The sequence below is a fragment of the Bos indicus genome, chromosome 5 (genome assembly GCF_029378745.1).
Source record: "Bos indicus isolate NIAB-ARS_2022 breed Sahiwal x Tharparkar chromosome 5, NIAB-ARS_B.indTharparkar_mat_pri_1.0, whole genome shotgun sequence".
Taxonomy (NCBI): Eukaryota; Metazoa; Chordata; class Mammalia; order Artiodactyla; family Bovidae; genus Bos; species Bos indicus.
Window position 1 is genome coordinate 107,697,384 of NC_091764.1, and position 26,955 is coordinate 107,724,338.

General features: G+C 53.4%; 1 protein-coding gene across 3 annotated transcripts in view; it reads right to left on the reverse strand.

The window, feature by feature from the left end:
* Window positions 1-2,054: 2,054 nt before the first annotated feature.
* Window positions 2,055-26,955, reverse strand: part of SLC6A13 (solute carrier family 6 member 13) — a 41,510-nt gene continuing 16,609 nt past the window's right edge. Inside the window, exons 3-15 of one of the 3 annotated variants that reach the window (XM_070790320.1) lie at window positions 23,227-23,361; window positions 20,268-20,408; window positions 17,368-17,452; window positions 16,662-16,794; window positions 15,194-15,328; window positions 8,263-8,366; window positions 7,400-7,524; window positions 5,656-5,768; window positions 5,193-5,330; window positions 4,384-4,486; window positions 3,826-3,926; window positions 2,820-2,963; window positions 2,055-2,511 (exon numbers count right to left, since the gene is read on the reverse strand). In XM_070790320.1, coding sequence (XP_070646421.1) covers window positions 2,389-2,511; window positions 2,820-2,963; window positions 3,826-3,926; window positions 4,384-4,486; window positions 5,193-5,330; window positions 5,656-5,768; window positions 7,400-7,524; window positions 8,263-8,366; window positions 15,194-15,328; window positions 16,662-16,794; window positions 17,368-17,452; window positions 20,268-20,408; window positions 23,227-23,361 — 1,580 coding nt within the window. In that variant the 3' untranslated portion in view covers window positions 2,055-2,388. Of the gene's footprint in view, window positions 2,512-2,819; window positions 3,417-3,825; window positions 3,927-4,383; window positions 4,487-5,192; window positions 5,331-5,655; window positions 5,769-7,399; window positions 7,525-8,262; window positions 8,367-15,193; window positions 15,329-16,661; window positions 16,795-17,367; window positions 17,453-20,267; window positions 20,409-23,226; window positions 23,362-26,955 lie in introns of all 3 variants that reach the window. The other 2 variants (XM_019960158.2, XM_070790318.1) reach the window with 2 other exon arrangements.

A 26,955-nucleotide genomic window follows, 5' to 3' on the forward strand; every position in this document is an offset into this window, starting at 1 on the left:
TCTGTGGAGAGTGAGGGGCTGTGTGGGTGCACACGTGTGGGTCCTAGACCAGTTGTATGTGTGAGCACAGTCTGAGGGCCCATGAAGCCTGGGGACTCAGTGTCCCCTTGGCAGCTCCCCGATCTCAGGGCGGCCAGCCCTAACTCTCTGGGTACTACTGCCTTTCCTCTTCCTTCCAGCTTGCCCTGAGGCTCTCTGTCCGCCTCACAGAAACCTTGATACAGAGGCGCTGATCTGCCCATTTTACACATGAGCAAACTGAGGGTGAATAGAAGCTAAATGATGTGTTCTAAGGTCTTCTTCTCCAATAGGTGATGTCTCTAGACAAAAGGCTCTTCTTCCTCTGGGAACTGCAGGATCTGAATCTCCCAATCAGGGCTCGAGCAGAGGGGACAGAAAGTGGCCCCACCCCAACCATCCCTTTGAGAGGCTGAAGTCACGTCCAGGTATGGCCATTCCCTTTCCCTGACCTGAGCCCTGACTTTTAGGACAGCTCCCCACCTCATCCATCCCCCACTCTTCTAATGACCTCAGGGGTGGGCTCACATGCCCGTGACCCCATCCAGCCCCACCACAAACCTGTGTGTGGGTGAGGTGCCCAGTATCATCTCTGTCTGCAAAAAATGAAGACCTGAATTCCACCGAGAAACATGGCAGGTGTGAGGCAGGAGAAGACCAGAACCCAGATCTATGGATCTTGTGCTGGTGAGTTATTTTCCAACTCCATCCACCATCAGTGAAGCTCCCAACTCGGGGTCAGATCACCATGACTGAACAGCCCACCTCCCTCCCTGGGTGTTCCCAGACCCCTGGCCTGGGATCCTCGGGGTCCCTCCCACACCCACTTATTCTTTCGCAGAGACTGCTTTTCTATCATAGCGGTTGTCGTCCTTTGTCCTTAAAGAGATGTCCGTTTTCGCTCCTCACGTGTCCTGAGCACAGCGCCCCGTAGTTTGTGTCCTGGAAATGTCCTCAGCTGGGCAAAGACTCCACGTGTGTATCTGGAGACCCACAAGTTCCTCTAGCAAACTTATTTCTCCCATCTTAGGACTGGGTTGCGCCTGGCACACTGGGGTGGGGGGTGGGGGCGGAAGCCACTGTCCACGAATGAGCTGCCACCACTGATTTTAATAAACCCTCCCAACAATAAAAGAATAAAACCTGAGGACTTCAGTGCATTTTCCTACTAGTAGGCTCACTAAAATGCTAAGAAAATCACCCAGGAAACTCTGTGCACCTGTCTGCATCGCTAAGAATCCTTGGAGGCCCCCAGGACAGGCGCCTGCTCCACTCACCTGCCAAGCGCCAGGTTGCAGAGCGCACCTGCGGGCGCTGCAGAGCCAAAGTCAGGCCCGCTGACCCCGAGGTCGCACAGGCTCTGCTTCCCACCTGGCTCCTCTCTGGCCGCCTCTGAGCGCTCAGGCCCGGCAGCCCGCGGAGGTCCCCTAGCCGCCCACCTCGAGGCTGCGTCCTGGTTACCGAGTCTGCATCCATCCTCCTGCGAGCGGAGAGGCGCGGCGGCCCCGAGGAGGCGGCGCCCTCTGCTGGCCGAGTCGGGTAGTGGCCTGCTCCGCCAGGGCTTCGCGGACTGTCTGTACGTGTCTAGAACCCGGCGCACGATGCCCGGTGCGGTGTGCAATTTGGGAAGGCAGGGCCAGGAAAGGACTCGGCGGCGGGAAATCGGGCGGAAAGAAGCCCAGCCACTCTCATCCTCCTTCCTCTAACGAGAACTCCTTCTTCTCCCTTCCATCTCCTTTCCTATTCCAGAGTGAAGGAGCAGGGGAAGGGACCTGGGAGAGGGGACGGATGGGGAGAGGGGATGGATGGGGCGTGTGGACAGAGGGGAGACAGCCCCTCTGGCCAAGGGCCTGGGGACAGAGGACCTTGGCTGGGCCCCACCCCCTTCTCCCACAGCAGCCCCTCTGCTCCTCCACAAGGAGAGACCCCAGTCAGTGTGGGAAGGAGAGACAGCGGACGGGGTGGGTGAGGAGGTGGGGAGGGCAGCAAGGGGAGGGGGCAGAAACCAGACGGACCGCTAGCAGCTGGTAGGAAGAACTTGGATTTAATGGAATGAAGGGAAGCCAAACAGAGCTCTCGCCCGTCCCCCAGACTCCCCAGGCCCCTCTCAAAGGGGTTGCCCTCGATCCTGGCCCTTCTCACCCATCCAGCCACCCCTGGAGCAGGGAAGTTGGCACCCAGCTCAGAACTGGGTTCTAAAATGTCCCCTATTATCTTGTCTAGTCTCTGCCTGTCCTCCCCCCCCCCCCCACCACCACCCCTTCCTAAGCCGGGGCGGGGAGCCTGGAGAAACACAGAGGGCTGCTTCTGTGTGTTCCTTCTGTAATCGTGTCCATAGCCAGGCTCACTGGACCACTCAGGCCCTGGCCTCTAGTGGTGAGGCTCCAGCTCAGTGAGGATGAGAAGTGATGTCCTGGGTGTGGCCGGGGCGGAGGGTCCTTCTCGGTGCCCCTGGGGAAGGTCCTTGGCTGGGCACAGGAGCTGGCGAACTCTCTGCGAGCAGAGTGGGGTCTGTCGTGAGCTGGAGACGGGGGGAGGGGAGGTGGGGGGCAGCGGCCCTCTTCGCTGTTGTGTGCGTGCCTCCTCCTACACAGACGCTCTCCCGGTAACCAAAGCATTGTCTTGGCGGCCTCCTGTCTCTTTCTGAGACTGCTGAGCACTCCATCTGTCCCTCCCCAATGCCCACGCCAGGACCCCTGGCCCTCCCGTGCACCACCCTCTACCTAGGCAGGCTGCCACCTCTCAGCAAGGACGAGCCACCAGCTCGTCCTCTGACTCTTTCCTCCCCTCCATCTCCCTACCTCTCTGAAAGACCCCTTGAGGGTGCTGAGTTTGTAGCAGCTCCAGGCAGGAATGCAGACCATGGAGGAGAGGGCCAGGAGCCAGCCCAGGGCATCGCCCCACCACGGGTATTTGTACTTCTTGTTGTAGGTCAGCGGGGTGTACTTGATCAGAGAGAAGAGGAAGGTGGCCTGAGGGTAAGAGCAGGAGAGACGGGGCTGGGGGAGCATGGGTCCCCGACCCAGCTGGGCCAGTCTACCTCCAGCCTCCATCCACAGACTGCTCAAAATCCATACCCCCGGGGAGATATTTCCAAGGTGCCTTCTCTGTCTCTGCAGGGTCCCCACGACCCTGGGTGTCTCTACACATGGTTGGCCCCCAGTTGGGACTTGGTGTCCAGCTGTGAGCACCTGGAGCGCAGGGGTGGAGCCTCCATCCCCTGCCTTGTCATCAGCACAGTGGGTGTTCAGGGGCGCTGCTGACCCAGGAAAAGCCAAAGCAGCGGTGCTTAGGAGCTCAGGCCCAGACTCCAAGCCAGGCTGCCTGGGCTTGAGCCCCAGCTCTCGGCCACCTTCCAGCTCCAGTGAACTGCTTAACCTCCGGGGCTTCAGTTTCACCTGAGAAGCGAATGCAGCAGTAATTCTTCGTGGGGTTCTTGTGAGGACTGATTAAATGTGTGATGCACTCTGTGCCCAGCAGGAAGTTAAGTGTTCTAGAACTGCTATTGTCATCACTGGACTTTATCAGTGAGTATCATCTCAGCAGCCCGAGGCATCTGCCCCATGTTAGACTCACACTGTGGAGTAGGTTGAGCTGGCTGCCCTGGCCCTCAATTTGTACTTCTGTGAAATGGGAAGGAAGAAGCTATCTGGCTCGCATTTTGCAGAACCCAACAGGAGAATGAATGAAACCTCTAAATGATTTTCAGTCCCCACAGAGAAGTCCCTTCTAGGGTAAGGGCCCGTTACCCTCCTGGACCACCGCCTCTCTCCCTTCATCTGGTTTCTCCTCCGGAGCTTGTCTTACTGTGCACACAGCCGGTGTGAGGAAGAGCCAACAGTATTTGATGAGAGGCCACGGCCTATACCCAATCATGTCCTCGATGTTGTCATAAAAGCGCCCAGCTCCTGCCACGAAGGAGAGGAGGGAGGGGGAGAAAGCACCGTCTAGCATCTGAAGCATCAGGACAGGGACCACAGCGACCAGGAAGGGCAAGGAAAAGACGTGGTGGATGTCTTCTCTGATCGCCCCTGGGAGCTGACTCTTGCCTGGATTTCACAGACATAAACAGCAGCGGGCAGAACTCGGCTTGGGCCAAGGCAGGGACTTTCTGATGATCGAGGTTGTTAAAGGCTGAAAAGCTCTGGATAAGATGTGATATGGTCCCCCAGGGTGGGCTGGGGGCAGCCATCATTAGGAGGGTGCACAAGACCACCTCTTGGGGGCCATTTCAGATTCTTGAGATTTTTTTTTTTTTTTGAGGTTGGGCCAGGGAAGGTGGTTGTAAGCAGTGGTATCTCCTTTGTCTGAGAGCCCTGGGCAGAGGCAAGTGCCAGGGTCAGGACCGAGGGGAGAGTCACTCACCATAGGCCCACGCCACGCAGAAGGACTCAAAGATAGCCACGAACAGCAGGCACATGCCGCTGGCTGCATAGTAGTCAAAGAGCTGGAACACGTACATGCCGCCCTGCCCGGGGAGGGGGAGAGGCAGAACCTTACCCGAGGAGACAGGCACCCTCAGGGCGTGAAGTGGAGGTGGGGAGGATCACAGGAGACAGAGATGAAAAGAGAGCCTGGTTGGTAAGCTATAAAGCTCTGGCAGACATGTGACAAGGATAGGGGCTTCTTATTGTTGAAAGAGAGCTGAAACAGCCATTGTTAGCTCAGCCCTGAGAACAAGCAGGGGGTGACGCAGAGTCCACGACAGTGTGCGTTTTTGGCAGAAGGTCAAGATAGGGGCCATCCTGGATACCATCAGGCTACGAGTTCCGTCTCCTGCCTTCTCCCCTGAGATGTCACCCGGAATGTCACCCACCCCAGGGCTCCCTTTACTGCCTTTGAAGTCTGTCCCTGGAACTTGGGTCAGCTGCCTGGGAACTCATGGGGTCTTGCTGGATGCAGTTTTTCCCAGTCCAACCGCACTGGACACTTTTGATTTTCCCATCCAGGCTTTCTATATTTCTCAGCATCTGGGGAGCCAAAACATCCCTCAGCCATGACCAGAGCTAGATGTTCAGTGCTTCCCAGGCTGGGAAAGGACCAGACCCCAGGCTCTGAAGCCCAGATGGCAGAGACCCAGCATCACAGCAGCTGCTTCCCCTGCCGGGAGGACAGTGACCCTCCTTGGCTTCTCCTCCTCCCCAGGACCCACCTGCAAGCCCCCACACCCTCACCTCTGTGAGCATGACCAGCCCGACGAGGAAGGAGGTGACAGATACCCCCAGAATGAGGACCTCCCTGCGGTTCTTCTTGCGGAACACACGGGGATACATGTCCACCAGCGCCGTCACCAGGCTTTCCACACACACGAACTGGACGAGAGGGCGAGGAGTTGGAGGGCAAGCGCCCCCCACGAGAAGCTCCGTCAACCAGCTCTGGCTCGTCCCTCCCAGAGGCAGCCCTGCCTGCCTCCTGATAGTCCAGAGCGCCCCCGGCATGGTTGGGGTTGGACCCACCCTCCCAAACTCCGCTTGGTCCCTGGAAGGGCATTGTCTCCTGACACGTGCCCAGCCCCCAGCTGTTTTAAGGGCCTTCAGGGCATCAGGTTCAATGTTGGGGAACAAGCCCGCTGCTTCCCACCCACAACCCACGCACACCACTGTCTCTCAGGCTCTGAGTGGCCATCCCTCTTGATACCTGGCTGTCCAGTCCCAGGAGGACGACCATGAAGAAGAAGCAGCAGGCCCAGAGGGGCGAGAAGGGCAACATCACCACAGCCCGGGGGTAGGCAATGAAGGCCAGGCCAGGGCCTGTGCAGGGAGAGAGGGACATGCCGGTGCCACCCCGAGGCGGGCGTCCCGGTGTGGGACACAGGACAGCGGGAGCCCTGAAGCTAGCCACCACCACCACCGTCCTGGCCCAGAAGAAGACACCCAGACCTCGAACTGATCCCTGCTCTTCAAGGCACCACCCGCTGTTTTCTCGGGGCAGGAGGAGAACATAAAGGCTGTGTGCATTTTAAAGGGTTTTGGAAAATAGAAAGGGGTCTATTTCACCCACATTTCTATAAGTTCTACCCCCAAATCCTCAGCGCTCACTCTCCAGATCTATTGCTCCAAATCAGAGGTTTCATATTTAAAAAGAGCTCACAGATGTTTGTGGAGCTGGTTGTCCCAGTGTAAAAGGGAGAGTGGGGGAGGTGAAGGACGTGGAGCCTTCGTGCAACCGTAAGGCAATTACTGGAGAGTGGTTTCTGTAAGTTTCCAAAGAAAATACCTTCTGGACTAGATTGGGTCTGGGGCACCACTGGCCACCTCTGCACCTCTGCACTGCCTTTTCTCTTGCCCGACAGCAAGCGAGCTGGCATTGGGTGTCATGATACTGTGCCCCGCCACCCCCCCGCATCCTCTCAAACACTTCATGTTGCCCTTGGCTGGCTCAGATGGCAAGAACAGGGTCACGTGCCAGCACCCAGTCATCCATAGGGAGCTGCCTTTGAAAGGAAGGCACGTCTATGGCCATAACACTCTGAACGCGCCCAATCTTGTATAAAAGGAAGAGCAAGACCGTGGGCCGGGATGACGGTCAGCTCCTAGCCTGCTTCCCATGCTGCCAGAGCCCACCCCACCACTCTCCATCACAAGTCACCGCAAACGCTCAGCACCTCGCCTGGCACAGGGCAGCGCTTTGTAACAGAGAAACGCGATTGTTCTTAATAAGAACCCATGATGTCAGTTATCTGGTGCCCGGCACCTTGTGTAACAGGGGAGCTTGTGAACCCCATGATCAAAATCATCTTATTACAGGTGCAAGCAGGTGGTCCACGGGCCTAGAGGGTGTACAAGGCAAACGCTGGCCACTTAACCAGATAGGGGACCATCTGTGATTTTATTTAAAAGCAGCAGCAGTGCATCATGGGTGGGGGCGGGGGTGAGGGTCAGGCACTTAAAGGAGGAAAGCCATGTGCCGGTAATTAACTTACCCCTGAGACACACTTTAAGGGGTATAAGACAGGGCAGGATGCAGGACAGTGTATACTGCACCTTAGCAACTGGCTGTTACAAGATGTAACAAGCAGAAACAGTAATATGTATGTGTGTGTGAATGTGTATGTACAGACGTATGTGTATTCTTTTTCTCTTAAAAGACTAAACCATTTCTGGAAGGAAAAGCGTGAACCGGATGACACTGGTTGGCTCCAGGGTGAGGAACTGGAAGCGAGTGTGGAAAGGAAGGTGTTCTCTGCACACCTGTTCGCCCTTTGAAGCTGGAATTGCTGCTTAAGTCCACCCCACATCTTTCCAGGACGCAGCCACTGAAAGGTCACCCGAGTGTAGGGGACAGTAGAAACGCCTGTGAATCCCGGTGGGCTGGCGAAGGTTCAGACAAAGCTCACAGAGTCACCTGGCTTGGGCCCCCCACCCCCCAAAACACCACCCACCTGACTCGGCCACCTCAGAGATGGGCACCCCCTGCTCTTGGGACATGAAGCCCAGGATGGAGAAGATGGCAAACCCGGCCACGAAGCTGGTGCCGCTGTTGAGGAAGCAGAGCGCGATGCTGTCCCTGTGGGCGGGGCAGGGCAGGGAACAGAGGTCAGCGGGGCTCCCAGCGCCTCTGGCAGGGACCAGGGAACCCAAGGGACACCTCTTGCCCAGCAGGGGCAGAGGACACCCAAGGGGCTGGTCTTGAGCCCCGACTCCATGGGCTCAGACTTGGACTGACCCACGGTCATCCTGGAAGAGTGAGGCCTCAAGGGAGTAACAGGGTCTGAACCTCGCCCACGGACACAGAGCCTCCCTCTCCCACCGTGCTGTCACTGTGCCTCCTGGGACACCACCCTGGTACCCACACAGCCCGCACGTTAGTGGAGGGGAGAGGGGCACCCAGGCTACAGATGTTCCTTACTCACCTAAGTTTCGATTTTGAAATGCATGATGTGATTTTGTTTAGCTAAAACTGGCTTGAATTCTCTGACAGAACCCAGGCGGGCCCACAGGAACCATGGGGAGGGGCCAGAGCAGGGAGGCCTGGGCCGCTCGGTGTGACTCGCTCCCGGGCAGGTCTGTTTGCATGCCTGTGCCCACTGCCCTCTACGTGAGCCCGGGGCTGGGTTTCCCAGCCAACCTCAATTATCAGGTCCTCCAGGGAGCGATCGCTTGCCCATGCTGCCCCGGCTCCTCTCGCCACCTGGCAGCCCTGGGGGATTGACTGGAGAGTGGGGTGAAGACAGGTGGGGTGTAGGGATTGCCCCTGACCTGGCACACCTGGAGGGGCAGGCACCCAGGCCCCACCCCCGCTCACCTGTAGCAGTTGTTGTGATACTTGTTGTAGCTGCCCAGGGCCGTCAGGCACCCTAGGCAGATGGCAAAGGAGAAGAAGATCTGGGTGCCCGCGTCCATCCACACCTACACAGAGAAAAGGCAAGAAAGCTGCCCCTCCGAGGTGCCCACAGGCCCACAGCCGAGCCAGACTGGAGATACAGAGCCCTGCCCTCAGCCGGGGCAGAGAGCCCCGAGACCATGCTGTCCCAATGGGCTCGAATTCCTGGGCCTCTAGATGGGGTGTCTTGGGCACCACTGGGATGGCACGGGCATCAGGACTAAAGGACCCACGATGGAGGCTGGCGGCCAGGTGCTGTAGAACCAAGTGAGGCGTGGGAACTTCCCTGGTGTCCAATGGTTAAGACTCCCTGCTCGCAATGAAGGGGGGGCCCTGGGTTCAATCCCTGCTCAGGGAACTAGATCCCACATGCTGCAAAAAAAAAAAACAAAACTTCATGTTGAAACTAAGACCCGGGCAGTCAGATACAAAACAAAAAACAAACAAGCTAAAACAACACGTGAGGCTGGGCCCCGTGCTGCTGTAATGGAAACAAAGCCCGGGGCTCAGCCCCCACTTTCTCCTGCCCCAGACCCCGGGTGACGTGCCCAGTTTGGAAGGAAGCCAGGACAGTCTTTCTGGGGATGTGGGTCCTCAACGTCAGAGCCCTCATGAGCATGTGTCCCAGGCGCCTCAAAACCCTCTGAAAACAAAGGAGGGATCCTCCGCTCACAAAACATCCAGAGGGTGAAGGGACGGCATCTCTAAGGGGCTGTGTGCTCCTGGGGGAAGACGGCGCTCGGTAAACACAGGGCACAGCTGTCCCTCTTATTATCTCAGCTGCCGGCCCGGCCTGTGCTCGCTGTGATTTAGATTTCACAGCTAGAATAACATCCCAAAGAGAAAGAAGATCAAGGCAAATGGGGCTCGGCAAGGCTGCAGATCCACAGGAGGTGGGGGTCCTGGGGCCACGGACCCGCCCCAGGCACCTCCTGCCTTCAGGGAACGTGAGCACTGAGCTGTGGCCACGGACGTCGCCAGACTGGGGGCGGGGTCCCCACTTCTGGTCTCACCCTCCGCAGTAGCCCCCAAACAGGTCCCTGCTGTCCTTCCGTTAAAATCAGGCTCCCGTGCCCACGGGCACCAAAGCCTCAGCTGCTTGTGTCCACAGCTCCTCAGCCCCTGCCCACCCCTCCCACCTCCCTAACCGAGACCACCCTCGACCTCCCTTGCTCCTGCTCTCACCACTCACTCCCCGCAAATGCCCCGCAAATGCCCTCACCACTCACTCCCCGCAAATGCCCCTTTCCCTCTGGCAGGTCCGAGGGAACCCATGCCAGCTGACTGCCTCAGAACACAGATTCCTCAACCAGCATCCCAGATGAGACCCCGAACTAGACCTAGAGCAGAACCCAGAATCCTGTGTGGTTTCAGAGCCTCCTGGGGAGCCCCAGTGTATAGCCCAGAAGTGGGGATCCCGCCCTTCCAGCCTCTGAGAACTGGAGTCCACCCCGGCGCTCTCGCCTCCTGCTCTCTTTTCACTTGTGCGGGGCTGGAGACAGACAGGAAAGAGGGTGAAGAGAGGGGGGCCGTGCCTGACCATCTGTGCCTCCTGCCCACCAGGACTCCCAGGGCATTTGGGAGGCAGGAGCTGCCACGTGGGGCAGGGGGTCCTCAGCAAGAAGCACAGAGGAAGACCCCCAAGGGGGCAGGGCCAGAAAGGAGCTAGCAGGCAAGGTCGACCACCCCAGGGAAACTTTCTTAAACCTCAGGGGAAATGATGATGGGGAGAGGGGAGGGGGCCTCAGGATTTATTTCAGAAGCTGGAGAAGGAAAGGGCAGGCATGAGAGAAGCCGAGCGGGGGGTACCAGGGTGGGTACCACAAAACTTTGTGGATACCGCAGGCGGAGGTCACGCCTCAGGAAGTCCGGTGCCTCCTTTGCGGTGTCTCAAACGCTTTCCTCTTCTAAAACTGCCCCAGAGCCTGAGAGGAGCGTCCTCCCAGGAAAACCCAGTGGTCTCTGGTCTGAAAGTCACTCATCCGCTCCCTTCATTATCGCAGCCCCAAGGGTGGGTTGGTGAGGCAAGAGGCTCTGAGCTCGAAAAGAAAGGATAAGGGGGGACTTCCCTGGTGGTCCGGTGGTTAAGAATCTACCTGGCAATGTGGGGGGATATGGGTTCGATTCCCGGTTGGGGAACTAAAATCTCACATGCTTTGGAGCAACTGAGCCTGTGGGCCACAACCGAAGAGTCTGTGTGCTGCAAAGAAAGAGCCCGCGTGATGCAGTAGAAAGAAACCTCACGTGCTGCAACTAAGACCTGCTCTGTGCACTCTGTCGGCCATGTGCGACTCTTTGCGACCCCACGGACTGTAGCCCACCAGGCTCCTCTGTCCATGGGATTCTCCAAGCAAGAATACTGGAGTGGGTTGCCATGCCCTCCTCCAGGAACTAAGACCTGACGAAGCCAAAATAAAATAATAAATAAATGAAAAGAAAGAATCAGGGAGGTCTCTCCAGGCAGGTCATCCAGGACCTGGCCCAGCCTCGGGCCCTGGAGGTCCACTCCCACACCTGGCGGGGCCCACAGTCCACATGGGAAACTCTCTATTTTCTCAGAGACAGTCCCATGGTTGCCCATGGGCAGATCCTGTTGTTAGGAAGTATTTCGAACTTGGGCTTGGGAAGAAGAAATAAAGGAAAACTGTGACTCGGCTGTTCACCTCGCCCTCGGGGGACACACTCAGATCGAGCTGGGAGGAGAGGTTGATGAGAACTGAGAAAGAGGAAGCAGGGGGCCTGAGGGTTCAGAGTGCAGGGGTCAGCCCCGCAATTGTGACCCAGGCCCCTGGTTAGTGAGTTGGCTTGCAGCTGCTCTGGGCTGGCCTGCTGGGGTAGGGGAGACGCGGGCTGGGAGCGGAGTGGGGAAGGGCCGGAGGACAGCAGAGCAAGCCATTCTGTTCCCGCCACAACCCAGCTGCCACCTGCCTGGTGCAGGAGCCCTGGTTTCCAGAACAAAACTCCATGAGCTTGGCTGGCGCAGAAGACTGCCCGACAAAACAGGTGTGAAAAAAACTTGGCCAAGTGTGGGTTAAAAAGAGGTCTTGGAGTCGGGGACAGGGGAAGAGAGAAGTTTCTAGAAGATCCAGGAAAGATGTTTTTCAACCCGGAGTCCAACCTCAAGAACTATTTACTATTTTGAGAAAGGCAATTATGGAACAGAAAGAGCCTGGGCTTTGGAGTCAAACTGGGTTCATTTCCTAACTCTGTTCATTACTTGCTGTGTGATCTTAGGCAGATCACTTAACCTCTCTGAACCTCACTTGCCTTATCATGAAAATGGTAATAATAAGTGAAATAAAAAGGGGTATATTAACAGATAAAATGTGTAAAACAACAAATAAAAATAAAATACTGTTTGTCAAATGCCTAATACATAAAAAAATACTAGTTCCCTATCCCACCTCAGGGCTTCCCTGGTAGCTCAGCTGGTAAAGAATTCGCTTGCAATGCAGGAGACCCTGGTTCAATCCCTGGGTCAGGAAGTTCCCTGGAGAAGTGATGGGCTACCCACTACAGTATTCTTGGGCTTCCCTGGTGGCTCAGATGGTAAAGAATCCACCTGTAATGCAAGAGACCTGGGTTCAATCCCTGGGTTGGAAGATTCCCCTGGAGAAGGGCATGGCAACCCACTCCAGTATTCTTGCCTGGAGAATCCCCATGGACAGAGGAGCCTGGAGGGTCACAAAGAGTCAGACACTACTGAGTGACTAAGCACAGCACAGCACAGTGGGCTATTTGCTCTTGCTATTTGCTCATTTTAAAGAAGCAACTCGCCTTCCAGGTTCCCTAGGTCTCAATGTGTGACATCAAAATAAAAAGCCTCTTTCTAATTAATGGCTCTAACCTCCCCCCGAAATAAACCCTCCCAAGAATAGCCTAACACAGAGATTTAAGATGTCCAACAAGGGTTCTCTGGACACCTTGTCCCTAACCCCTGTCCTTACCAATGGACAGACAAAAAGGGTCAGGGTGGGTGAGGGAAAGAAACAGAGCCTGACCAGCACATGCACCAGCGGAGCCCCCGGGGCTGCTCCCCAGTGGCACAGAGTCGGTGCTGGGGAGCCCGGGAGAGGCGGCAGCCCACCCACTGCACAGCAGCCTGGCAGACAGAGAAATCCAGTCGTGTATCTGCCTGGCTTCCGCTCCCAGATTGAGAGCTTGACAGACAGAGACGCTCTGGTCTTTGTGCTGCAGGAATTTTGCACCTTTCTCAAGTGCCAGCCAAATGCAGGTTGGAACTGTCACACTTCCTGGGGAACGCCAATTGGATTTGATTAGGACTCTGGCCGGGACATCCCGCCCTGCAGGAAGCCAGGACCAGCAGCTAACATGGCTGCTTACAAGCTCAGGACCAAGCCTGGCTCTGGAAACATCTCCCTCCCATGGCCTCAGAGGACTCTGAGGGCATCGGCTCCCTGCATGGCCTGCAGCTGCCCGGGGTTGGAAGGACAGTGTCCTGGAGAGGAGACTGAAAGAGGTCTTCATCCCTGCAATAGCCAGACACAGAATTATGGCCTTTTAACTCTCAGAGCTGCATGCTCTCTGGTCCTCCTTCTTATTTGCTGCCAACTGTTATATGTGGTGCTGGAGAAGACTCTCAAGAGTCCCTCGGACAGCAAGGAGAGAGAACCAGTCAATCCTAAAGGAAATCAGTCCTGAATACTCATTGGAAGGACTGAGCTGAAGCTGAAACTCCAATACTTTGGCCACCTGATGCGAAGAACTGACTCATTGGAAAAGACCCTGATACTGGGAAAGATTGAAGGCAGGAAGAGAAGGGGACGACAGAGGATGAGATGGTTGGATAGCATCACTGACTCAACAGACATGAGTTTGAGCAAACTCCAGGAGATGTTGAAGGACAGGGGAGCCTGGCGTGCTGCAGTCCATGGGGTTGCAAAGAGTTGGACACGACTGAGCAACTTAATAACAATAACAACTAACAAAGGTGGGGATACTTCACTGGTTGATGGTGAGGATGAGCTGAAATAGTTCACATGAACCTCTTAACGATGCCAGGGCTGTGGCAGGCGCTCAGCAGTTGTCGGCTGCACATGGCTGATCAGCACAAACAGGGCATCGATCAGAAAAGCCACTGGTCAGTTCCAGAGATTCTGGACCCTGTCTCCCTTTCTTCTTTCATTCCATCTGCCCGTCTCCCTGTCTTTCACCCCTCCTTCCTCCTGCCTGACCCCCAAGCAAAGACACCTCGTGGCTCAGCCACCGGTCCACACTGTGCTCCAGAGCCACAGCAGCTCCTCCTGCGTGAAGGATCCACGCCAGACCCACACCTGGCTCCTCTCCCCCCAGGCCTTGCCCAGCTCTGCTGCTCCACCACCTTCAGCTTGCTGCCTTGTCCCACCACAGGGTCCCCTGTGGGTCTCAGCCTGCTGTTACTTCCATGTGAGCCTGGGCCCCGTCTGCTCATCTGTGCTGTGAGGAGTTTGCACAGATGACGTCTGGGGTTTTCTAGCTTTGGCAGCTGCCGTTCTACAGTTTGGCTCCACGGCCACCCTCGGGCCCAGGTGGAGATGAAGCAGCTGTGTCTGTCTCTATCTGTCTCAGAAACAAGTGCAAGAGGGCATGCTCACATCCCACCAGAGGTCATGAAGGAACCCCAGGGCCGAGGCTGGGGCAATGTCTGGGCTCGAATGGTCTGGATGCTTCTGGGGGCCACAGCAACCCTAAGACCCAGGATGGAAGAGCTTGTAGTCCATCTGGGTGGGGGAAGGCAGGCTGGAGAACAGTCACCCCAACCTCTGCACAAGGAACAAGGGGAGCCACTGCCTCCGTGGGGACGTCCCCGCCTCAAAGGGAGCTGGGGGAGGGGCCGTTCCCTCCTCTCCTGCCCTCCTTGCCCCCCAGCAAGACAATGCCGCTGCCTTTACTATTAAAATGTTTGAAAAGCTGTCCGGTTGCTGGTCTGTCCTAAGCTGGGCGGCACTTTCAGGGACATGGCCCCTCCCCACCGAGCAAAGGAGGCTTCCAGGAGGTGACCTTTGCTGGGGCGATGGGGGCAGGGGGTAGCCCGGTGTGTAGGGCTCTGGGCTTCCCTCGCCCATGGCCTCTTCCACCCTCTTCCACCTCCGCACCTCCTGGCTTTGCATGCATATGCATCCTAAGTCGCTCAGTCCTGTCTGACTCTTTGTGACCCCATGCACTGTAGCCCGCCAGGCTCCTCTATCCATGGGACTCTCCAGGCAAGAATGCTGCAGCGGGTTGCCATCCCCTCCTCCAGGAGATCTTCCCGACCTGGGGATGTAACCCTAGTCTCCTGCGTTGACAGGCCGGTTCTTTACCACTAGCGCCACCTGGGAGGCCCTTCAAAACGGCAGGCAAACAAGGAGGCGAGAAGCCGACAGAGGCTTCTCTCAACAGGCCTTGCTGTCCAAATCCTCGTCAGCAAGCACCCGCTCCTGGAGGGTGGACCTGAAGGAAGAGCCGGGAGGGACGGGGAGGCAGGGTGCAGCCCTCTGGACAGCAGGCAGGAAACTCAATACCAGCCAGCTGGCTCCAGGCGGGGCCGGGGACACTGCCAGGGGTGGGCCGTGTGGGCAGAGAGGGGGAAGCAGAGGGCTGGCGGAGGGTCAGGGGAGAAAGGCTGCCCAGTGTGAAAGGAGGTGCCAAGCGGGGATGGGAGGTGGAGCAGGGCAGAGCCTGGAGAAGGGCTTTTAGGACCTTCAGCCCCCGAGGGACACCCTCCGGGCTCCCTGGCAGCTGTGAAACTAGCAGGGAGCACACACAGCTGCCAGCAGATGTGTGGAAATATCCCCCACCGCAGACGCCGGAGATGGAGCAGAGATGCCCATACAGAGCACAGGGGCAGCCCTCGTCGTCGGGGGTTTCTTACCTGGGGGTCCCACAGACGCGTGAGGTTTGGGTACAGGTAGAACTGAATTCCTTGCGCTGCCCCGGGCAGCGTCACCCCTCGAATCAATAGGACCACCAGCATGAGGTAAGGGAAGGTGGCCGTGAAGTACACCACCTGGGCCAAGGCGATGGAAAGACACGGAAGCCGTGAGGGGCTGGAGGAGCTGCGACCCCACGAGAGAGGTCACGGAGCCCGCCTGCTCCCCCTCCCGCTCACCCCTCATCCCGCAGCTGTTCAGTCCTGTCTGCCCTCTGCCTCCAGCCACAACCTCCTGCCTCCCTCCCTGCAGCTCCCCCTACACAATCCCCGGCAAATATTTGTTGAGTGACTGAATGAACTTAGGCATGCCCCTGACAGGGGGCTTAGAACTGTGGCCAGGGTCGTCGGGAACGACAGTTCTGTCACACGTGATCCCTGTCCTCGCCGAGTTTACGAGCTTAGCATGACTGCACGGCCCGATTAGGAGGGCGGCCTGGTCAGAGGCCTCGGGGACCAGAGTCCAGGAGAACTCGAGCTGCCCTGCATGACACTCCGGGGCAGGGCGTCTCCCTCGGGCCTTGGGTGGCTGAGAATTGTGTCAAGATGAACAGTCCCAAAGCACTGCTGTGTGAAACGGCGCCGTGAACCGTGTTCCTTGTGCGATGTGCCCACACACGTGGTGTGTTCCGAGATCCTATCGCCCTCCCCGTCTCTGCCCCCACCCGTCTCTGTCTCCCCCGCCCGCCCCCGCCCTCCCGCTCCCCTCCCCCCGCCCCCCCCCGCCCCCCCCCGCCCCCCGGTCCCTCCCGCTCCCCTCCCCCCCACCGCCCTCCCGCTCCCCTCCCCGCCCCGCCCCGCCGCCAGCTCTCTCTGTCTCCGCCGCGGCCCCCCCTCCCCCGCTCTCTCTGTCTCCCCCCCGCCCCCCCCCGCCCCCCCCCCCCGCCCCCTGGCTCTCTCTGTCTCCCCCCTCCCTCTGTCTCCCCCTCCCCTTCTCTGTCTCCCCCTCCCCCCTCTGTGCCCCCCCTCCCCCCTCTCTGTCTCCCCCTCCCTCCCTCTGTCTCCCCCTCCCCCCTCTCTGTCCCCCCCCCTCCCCCTCTCTTTCTCTCCCTCCCCCTCTCTGTCCCCCCTCCCCCTCTCTGTCTCCCCCTCCCTCTCTCTGTCCCCCCTTCCCCTCTCTGTCTCCCCCTCCCTCTCTCTGTCTCCCCCTCCCCCTCTCTGTCTCCTCTCCCTCTCTCTGTTTCCCCTTCCCTCTCCGTCTTTCTTCCATTTCACCTTCCCAAACAGAAGGACATGTGACTGAGCCCAGGAGAGGCACAGAATCAAGCAAGCAAGCACCAAGCAATCTTCGTGGGGTCATTCCCTCCCATCCCTGACTAGGTACAACTTGAGGAACCTCTGGGTGGCTGAGCCCCCCAGCGAGGGCAGAGGGTCCCGGGAGGGGGGGCGCCCAGGGCTCTCTGACACAGACCTTGCCCGTGGACTTGACGCCCTTCCAGATGCAGAAGTAGCAGACGACCCAGGCGAGCAGGAGGCACAGGGCCAGCTCCCAGCGCAGGGCCCCCAGGTGCTGGATGCCCTCTGAGATCTTCAGGACCCGCCGCCTGGGGAAAGAGGGGTGAGCTGCCGGCCTCAGCTCCCTGGGCAGCAGAGCTGAGCCTCTCGCTCTGATCTGAAAAAGGCTCACCGGCTCCTTTACTCTGAACCGTGAGGCTCACCTTTGCCCAGAGATGGGGATAGACAGACAGGGAGGCAAAGACAGACTGTCCCTGGGTAAGTTTATTCTGCCAGGCCGAGTGCAGCTGAACCCAGAGAAGGGAACGCAAACATATTCTCTCAGCTGGACTGTGAAGATGCTTTGATATTAGGAATCACGTCTTAGGTGAATGCCAGTATTTGGGGGGAGGAGCAGTAGAGGTAACTGACAAGGAGCAGGGGAGGAGGATGGACACTCATGGGGGTGGCCCCGGGGGAGGGGAGGCAGGCCCGGCTTAAGGACAGTCCTGCATTAACCACAGATACAGGCAAAAGGGAAAAGCCACTTGGATGGTGGGGCCACCAAAGGAGGAAGCAGAAGTTCGTCCCTTGCCATCTGTGGAGTCACCACTGTTTGAATTCACCCCCCTGCCCTGGACAAACCATCCACACTGGATGAAGGGAGAAAGGGCCTCACTTACTCCCAGAACTCGATGACGGGAGAGGTGGCATTCTCAGCAGTCGCATTCAGAGAGCCATTGGTCCTCTGGAACTCCACGCAGCGCTCTGTGGGCGGTCAGGGGAGCAAGAGAAAGGTCACTGGCCAGTGTGACCAGAGGGTGGGGGGAACTTGAGGAGACTCGGAAGGAAGGTGTCTGGGCTGAAGTTATCTAAACAAAAGTCTCACAATGAGACATGAAAGACATAATAACCTCATCAAACCCATGGCACCCTTTCCCACTTCTCCATGGCAGAGGGGGTGAGGGGTGGGATGGGGGGGTGGTCGTGGCTGTACATTCTAATTAAAGCAAGACCAGGCAGCCTCAGCAAAGATGCTTTGCACACTGCTTCAAATAGGCAAATATTTCTGGGCCGCCGTCCTGGATGGGCTCACGACCTTTGAGGAACAATCAGGACGCCATCCAGGGAAGTGGTGCAGTCATGGCTAAGCGCAGGGGTACAGGTCAGGAGGCTCTGGCTTGAATTCCACTCCCCACCCCCCACCGCCAGGTTATTCACTGAGAGGCTCTCTAAGCCTCAGTCCTGTCGGCTGTAAATGCACATGGCAAGAGCCCTGCGCAGGGCCGATAAGGGGATTAAATGAAAATGAGACTCCAGGGCGCTCCATAAATAGTGGCTCTCAATTACCCCTCTATGCCTTCAGACTTTTCACAAAGTGTTCACACCCTTCTTTGCGTTTTTATCAGGACAGCAATCCTGCGAAATACTAAGATAGCATTTTCCCTACTGCATGCACGAGAAAGCGAATCTTCTCAGAGATGACTTGTCATCACCCATCTGTGAGGAAGTGAGGGCTGGGCTCCTGCTCAGCAAAGTGTGTTAAGTTCCACCTGCAGAGGATCTGGGAGCTGGGGACTGCCCTGGGGGTCCAGCGGTTAAGAATCCACCTTCCAGTGCATGGGACTCGAGTTTGATCCCTGGGTGGAGAACTGGTCCCTGGTCAGGCTTCCCTGGTAACTCAGCTGCTAAAGAATCCACCTGCAATGCAGGAGACCCTGGTTTGATTCCTGGGTCAGGAAGATTCCCTGGAGAAGGGATAGGCTACCCACTCCAGTATTCTTAGGCTTCCCTGGTGGGTCAGCTGGTAAAGAATCTGCCTGCAATGTAGGAGACCTGGATTCCATCCCTGGATTGGGAAGACTCCCCTGGAGGAGGGCATGGCAATCTACTCCAGTATTCTTGCCTAGAGAATCCCCATGGAAAGAGGAGCCTGACAGGCTACAGTCGATGGAGTCGCCAAGAGTTAGACATGACTGAGCCACTAAGCACAGCACAGGGAGCTAAGATCCCACGTGCCTAGGAGCAACTAAGCTTGTGGGCCACAACTAGAGAGCCCATGAGCAGCAACAAAGACCCAACAGCCAAAAATTAAAAAAAAAAAAAGTCAGGTGGGGGGGCGGGAGGGAGGGAGAGAGGGAGAGGGAGGGGGAAACAAAGAGAGGAGAAGAAAAAACACAATAAAGAAAATATCCAAACAGAACAGACTTTTTAAAACTTGATTCATTCCACAAATATGTTTTGAGGGCTCAGGATGTAGCACACAGCACTAAGCACAAATCAAACCAACAAAGAGAAAAAGCCGGGTGAATGCCAGGGCCCGGGGCCGGGCCAGGCACAAGCACACACACTGAGCAGAACCTAGTGGATCAGCGACCCGAAGGGAGGGACATCCAGGATTGGACTTTTCACTTGAAAAGTAGTGGCACGGAGGTGGTGGCAGAGAGGAACGAAGGAAGGAAGACCTGGAGAGACAGCACACAGTTTGGGGGCGAGGGGGGCCTAGTGGCTGCCGGGTCAGAGAGTACCAAGGACGTTCATCACCCCAGACGGTTCTTCTAGACAGCACTACTCTAGGTAACTTTCAATTTTATCTTTTATTTAATGTTTACTTTCTATTCATTAGACTCAGTAGTTCTATGGCCCTTATGGGCTCCTGTCTTAAAATGGAACCCCAAGAGACAATTACTTGCTATTATAAACGATAGAGATACTGTATAAAATGGTGTATCCCCTGGTTCAGTCCAGATGAACTGGGAGTTGAAAAGGCCTAAAATAGCATCAGAAAGAAGACATGAGAAACAAATAAATGAAATAATATATACATATATATTATATTATAATATATGTACACATATAATAATATAATATATACATATATTTATATATGCATTGTATACAATATATACATATATAAATATATGTATTGTATATAATATATACATATATCAAACTAACCATGTCTCAGATCACATAAAGGGCTAAACTGCACAAAATGAAGTCAGTTCTGTCTTTATAATACGTGCATTTATAATGTGTTTGATGGAACCTATGAATTTTTTACACTGTCTGTAGGGCTTTTCTGGTGGCTCAGTGGATCGTGGGTTTGATCCCTGAGTCAGGATGATCCTGGGTGCTGAAGAACAACTAAGCCTGTGTCTCACGACTACAGAGCCTGTGCTCCAGAGACCGGAAGCCGAAGCTACTGAACCCACGTGCTGCAGCTACCGAAGCCTGTGCCTAGAGCCCGTGCTCCCCAACGAGAGAAGCCACCGCAATGAGAAACCCAGGCACTGGAACTAGAGAGTAGTTACCGCTTACGACAACGAGAGAAAAGCACTTGCAGAGCAAAGACCCAGCACAAGCAAAAAATAAATAAGTAAAATTGCTTTTTAAAAAAAGGCCTGTGACATTTTCCCTGTGATGCTGGTGGATTCTCGCTCTTATCTTTGGTGTAAGACCTCCATGATGTCCTTGGAAGACTTCTAGAGCAACCCAAGTACGGGGTGGGGCCTAGGTCCCAGGGTACAGGGATGATCCCTCTCCCCGGTCACCACAGCCAAGCAGGAGGGGGTGACCTCACCTGTGTTCCAGTCGTGGCGGCAGCTCCCCCAGGGCAGGTCGATGGTAAAGCTGCTGAAGAGGTAGAAGAGGGCCCAGGCCAGGACAATGATGTAGTAGATGTTGAGGAGGGTGACGATCATCTGGGAGGCGTAGCCAATGCCTGGTGGGGGCGGGGAAGGGGCAGACCAGGCTGGGGCACCGGGCAGATGTCTCACTCTCCTGCCCACCCCTGCTCGGGAGAGGGTTTGTGCTCCACTGGGAGTGTCCTAAGACGTGGGATTCGGGACCCGGGCTTCCTACTCTCCTCCCCATCCCTGCTGCCCTGCCCTGCTTCCCGTAAACTTGCATCAGTCTCGGTGCTAAAACTCCACTGTTTCCAATTCCAAGTTATTTTACACATGTGTAAGGCTAACTCCGAGATTCCAATAGCTTATGTTCCCTGGAATTCATCTGATCTATTTCTGAAATATAAAAACACGTGCTATGAGCAGGACGAGACAGTTCACAGAGGAGCAAGTGCACGTAGTGAATGAGCGTCCTCAAAATGCCCTCACGCTCCCTCATCCTAGGCTTGCAAACTGAAACGATGAGGGGCAACATTCTGCACCCGTAACACAGCGAGCATTTCTACAGACGCTGTCACTCGGTGAGCTCCAAACTCGTCCACATAATAGGAGAATTACCTGGCGATATTTTTAAAATTCCAAAGCCCAGTCTAGATGCCAGACCAGTTTAATCACAACCTCTGGGGGTGGGGTACAGGCCTCAGGATGTTTTGAAGGTCCCGGGGTGTTTCCAATGTGCCGACAAGTTTGGGAACTAGGGTCATTACTCAGAGCTGTTAAAGATATGGGAGAAAGTCCTTACTCAAGTTCAGTGACTGTATATCAGTATAACACTTCCATAAGCCAGATCAAGAGACATCGACTTGGTTGTCCATTTGATCCTGTGATTCTGAACTTGGGAATTTATCCCAAAGAAATAATTTCAAAAAGAGGGGGGGCTATTTCTACCAAGATACGTGGTAGAAGGGTATAACAATTCTATAAGTGATCAAAAATAAGCATAAATTTTGATATATGCATCTGATGAAAGTTTATGCAACTCAATGATTGCTGTGTAGAAAATGGAAAATAACACTAACTAAAGCAGAAACACAAATAAGTAGGAAAAAATTCTTAAAAATAAAAACAAAAAAAGAAAAACGAAGGAAAAAACTGTATATTTCAAACTAATAGATACCTACATTTTAATATAGAGAAAGAAATAGTGAGATAAATCTCTCCAAACTACAAACAACCCAAATGTTCTTCAATGGGTGAATGGTTAAATCAATCATAGTACCTTCATCCATGCCATGGAATATGGCTCAGTAATAAAAAGGAATGAACCACTGATACCAGGAGCTCCCCAGGTGGCACTAGTGGTAAAGAACCAGCCTGCCAATGCAGGAGATGTAAGAGACTCGGGTTTGATCCCTGGGTTGGGAAGAGCCCCTGGAGGAGGGCATGGCAACCCACTCCAGTATTCTTGCCTGGAGAATCCCATGGACAGAGGAGCCTGGCGGGCTAGTCCATGGGGTCACAGAGTCAGAAACAACTGAAGTGACTTAGCACACACACACACATACGCACACATGCGCTGATACCCGAGCAATCTGGGTGTATCTCCAGGGCATGATGCAGAGTGAAACAGTGGATCTCAAGTCACACACTGCATGACTTCATTTATATAGCGCTCCCCAATGACAGAATCACAGAGCTAGAGAACAGATCGATGGTTGTCAGAGGTTAGGGATTAGGGCAGGGAGGGGGTAAATGCGACTATAAAGGCAGTGGAGTGGAGTTCTTTGTAGCCATGGAACAGTGGTGGTGGTCGCACAAATCCACACACGTGATACAATTACACACAATTACACATACATACTCTCACACAAGCGAGCGCATGGAAACGGGTGAAACCTGAACAAAGTCTGTGGATGGTACCAATGTCCATTTGCAGGTTTTGACATTGTTCCATAGCTATATAAAATTTTTACCATGAAGGAAAACTGGCTGATGGGTACACGTGACACTCCTGGGCTACTTTTGCAACTTTCTGTGAACATATAATTACTTCAAAATAGAAATTTAAAGAAAATCCTACAGAGAGAGGAATATTAAAACACCCTAAGTAACTGCTGTGTCAAGATAGTAGAATTATTTATTTATTTATTTTGGTGGTGCCTTGAGGCTTGTGGGATCTTAGTTCCCCAACCAGGGATTGAACCCAGGCCCCCAGCAGTGGAAGTGTGGAGTCTTCTTAATCACTGGACCACCAAGAAAGTCCAAAGATAGTAGAATTATTAATGGATTTTTTTTCTCATTAAAATTCCTTTTAGAGACTTTCTTGACCATCCAGTGGTTAGGACTCTGTACTCTCACTGCCGAGGGCCTGGGCTCAATCCCTGGTTGGGGAGCTGAAATGCCACAAGCTGCATGGCACAGCCAAAAAAAAAAAAATCCCCAAACTAAAAACAAATTAAAAACAAACAAAAAAATCTCTTTTTAAATGCTTTCCATTGATTAAATATGTTTTTAAAAGCATAAAATTATTTGTATGCATTGCAAAATATATACAGGTACAGCTAAAATAGCTTTGCACTCTACTTATTAGCTAAAGCCTTTGTGCCACCCTCAGCCCCGTCTTCTCCTCCATCCTCTGCTGGGCTGAGTGACTAGTTCTGTCTTGGGCCCACAAGTGGAGTTGTTCAGTTACTCAGTTGTGTCCGACTGTGACCCCATGAACGCAAGCCTTCCCTGTCCTTCACGCTCTCCCTGAGCTTGCTCAAACTCATGCCCGCTGAGTCACAAGTGGAAGGTTTAACATAAAGACCCAGGGGCTTATCTCCATTAGCACTGCTGCTGAACCCCCCAGTTATTCCAAATGCAGTTTATAACCTGGTACAGAGACTCTGGTGTCAGGGACGAGCAACTCACCCTCAAAGATGGGGCAGATCTTCCTCCAGGCAGTGATGCCCCCCTGACTGGTGTACTGGCCCAGCGCCGTCTCCAGGAGGAAGACAGGAATGCCGCAGGTAAAGAGGAAGATGAGGTAGGGGATGAAGAAGGCACCTGCAGGTGGGAAACAGGCTGTGTGTTCCTTGGCAGCAGCCGTCTTCTGGTCCAAGTCCAACTCCTCCCGCCACCACTGCTTCCAAGGCGGGGGTGGGGGGTGCTGTGAAAAACTGGGAACACTGGTCTAAATGTCTGGAACCAAGCAGAGATCAAGTGTCACCAAGTTACTTAGGACCTGGCCAGTCCCTTTCTTCACTCTGAAGTTTCTGTCTATACCTACCAAGGTGTACTTCCCATCAACTTCAGTTATCATCTAAAAAACACATAACCCGTGGCCATCGAAGGAGCTCCTGGAATCCCAGAAACCACGAGCATTTACAGAGCCCACAGTCCAGCATGTGTCGAGGAAATGATTGCTCTCAACGTCAGAGAGGGATTTTTAGCAGACTGCAGTCAGATTTCCTTTTAGTAATCCTTTCTGTTTTCACAGTCATTGGCTGAGACAAGTCTACTGACTCCAGAAACGCTGGCATTTTCTCCACCCTAGACCTCTATCTGCTGGCATCAGGGCAGGGAGTTCATAGGACAGAGACCCAGGGAGCAGAGATGTGCACAGAGAGGGACTTCCCCGGTGGTCCAGAAGTTAAGAATCAGCCTGCCAATGCAGGGGACTCATGTTCAATCCCTCATTGGGGAACTATTATCTCTCATGCCTTGGGGGCAGCTAAGCACACCATGACTAGAGAGCCTGAGCACTACAGTGAAGACCCAGCACAGACAAAAAAGAAAAAAGAAATGTGCATAGAGAGACCCAAATATCCGCAGAGGGTCCCCTATTAGCTTGCAGCTGAGTACTGGTCAGTACATATGTGTGAGGAAACCACCCAGGAAGGGAAAGTATCTCTCAAAAGGATTGAATCCAGTGGTGCTTATGCAGGGCTGGGGACATTCCAAACATTTAAGGAAGAAATAATCCCAGTTCTATAGAAACTCTTCCAGAGAATGTAAAAGAAATTCTTTCCAACTGATTCTACAAAGCTAGCATTACCCTGATAAGAAAAGCAGACAAAGACACGAAAAGAAAACTATAGGTCAAACTTTGATGAATATAGATGCAAAATTCTAAAAAATTTTTAGCAAATCGGATCCAACAACATGTATTAATAAAAAGGATAATACATTACATAGTGGGGTTTACCCCAGGAATACAAAGTTAACATTCAAAAAATCAATCTGTGTATCATATTAATAAATTTAAAGACAAAAAACCATATAATCACTGCAATAAATGTAAGAAAAGCATTTGACAAAATCTAACAGCTATTTGTGATTAAAAAAAAAAAAACTCTCGGCAAATGATAAACAGAAGGAAACCCTCAATCTGAAAAAAGGCATTTACAAAACATCTGCAGATAACATCTACAAATTACAGTGAAACACTGCTTAACTTCTGAGATCAAGACAAGACAAGGGTGTCTAGTCTTACTATTTCTTACCATTTCTATTCAATACTGTTTCCATCAGTATTGATTCTAGTCAAGGCAATAAGGCGAAAAAAAAAAAAAAGGGGGGGATGATAGCCTATCTAGAATACCCTCTGGAGTCTGAAACAAATTCACAGAAGCAGAGTATAGATTAGTGATTACCAGGGTCTGAGGAGGGGACAAACAGGGAGGTGTTAGTCAAAGGGTACAAAGTTTCTGTTACCTAAAATGAATATGTCCTAGAGCTCTATTGTAATGGCAGTGCCTGTAGTGAACAATATCTAATTGCTTTCTTAAAATTGTGCTAAGAAGGAGGAGGGGCTACACCAGCTAACAGGACACACAAACTTCTGGAACACCTGCCACCGGCAGCAAGTGAAGGTTCCTATATCTGCTTGACGGAGCTACTCAACTGGATTCCTGGACTTCTGCAGAGGCTCTCTCATCCATGGGTCTGACAGTTCTCTGGGGGGCCATGCTGAAGGGCAGGAACCAGTTAACAAGGCATTGCAGGTTCTGCTGCCAGGAACGAGCCTATATGCCTATTCTTGCTCTGAGGAGATTGTTTCAACTTCTGTATACATCAGAATAGGTTAGACCTACGCTGTAGTACCTATTATTCTGCCAAATCTCAGTGGTTAGACAAAGCAAAAGTGTATTTCTTGAGTTGCTGGGAGTGGCTGAGGCAGTGAGGAAACTGAAGCACAGAGAAGTCAAGGAATTGGCTTGAGTTCACCTGAGTGACTTCTGACTTGAGCTTGCAGTGTGCTTTGAGAGATGCTCCACCAGATCACCTCAAGCTTTTGTCCCTTGGTACCACCCATTAGCAACAGTCGTAAAAGATCAAGTCCTGAGCATTTGGAGTGGGAGCACTGACTCCAAGACCCAACCAGAGAACTAACCCTGCTGCTGCTGCTAAGTCGCTTCAGTCGTGTCCGACTCTGTGCAACCCCATAGACAGCAGCCCACCAGGCTCTGCCGTCCCTGGGATTCTCCAGGCAAGAACACTGGAGTGGGCTGCCATTTACTTCTCCTAGGGAGTATCAAATAGTGAAAACTCACACAAAGGAAACCTCTTGAACACAAGACCCAGCATCATCCAACCATCAGTAGCACCCTGTGCAGGATGCCTCATCTAAACAACAAACAAAACAAAAATGCAAATGCAATCATCAGCAGACAGGATTACCACCTCACCTAGCCTTGCCCATCAGAGGAAAAACAAACAAACAAAAACTCAGCACAAATCTCACCCTATAGGAAGCTTACACAAACCACTGGACCAAACTTAGGAGGGCAGAAACCAAAAGGAAGAAAGAATTCAACCTTGAAGGCTGGGAAAAGGAGACCTCAAACACAATAAGTTAAAAAAAAAAAAAAGAAAAGGCAGAGAAATACTACACAAATGAAGGAACAAATTAAAAACACAGCTGCTAAGTCACTTCAGTCGTGTCCAACTCTGTGCGACCCCACAGACAGCAGCCCACCAGGCTTCTCCACCCCTGGGATTCTCCAGGCAAGAACACTGGAGTGGGTTGCCATTTCCTTCTCCAGTGCATGAAAGTGAAAAGTGAAAGTGAAGTCGCTCAGTCGTGTCCCACTCTTAGCAACCCCATGGACTGCAGCCTACCAGGCTCCTCCATCCATGGGATTTTCCAGGCAAGAGTAATGGAGTGGGGTGCCAGAAGTCCAAATAAATGGAGAGGAAATGGGCAAACTACCTGAAAAAGAATTCAGAATAATGATAGTAAAGATGATCAAAAGTCTTGAAAACAAAATGGAGAAAAGTGCAAGAATTAATTAACAAAGACCTAGAAGAATTAAAGAATAAACATACAGAGACAAACAACACAATTACTGAAATTAAAAATACTCTGAAAGGAATCAATAGCAGAATATCTGAAGCAGAAGAATGAATCAGTGAACTAGAAGATAAAATGGTGGAAATAACTTCTGAAAAGTGGAATAAAGTCAAAAGAATGAAAAGAACTGAGGATAGTCTCAGACACCACAGGGACAATATAAAAACACACCAACATTCAAATTATAGGGGTCTCAGAAGAAGAAGAAGAGAAAAAGAAAGGATATGAGAAAATTTTTGAAGAGATTATAGTTGAAAGTTTCCCCAACATGGAAAAGGAAATAGTCAATGATATCCAAGAGGCAC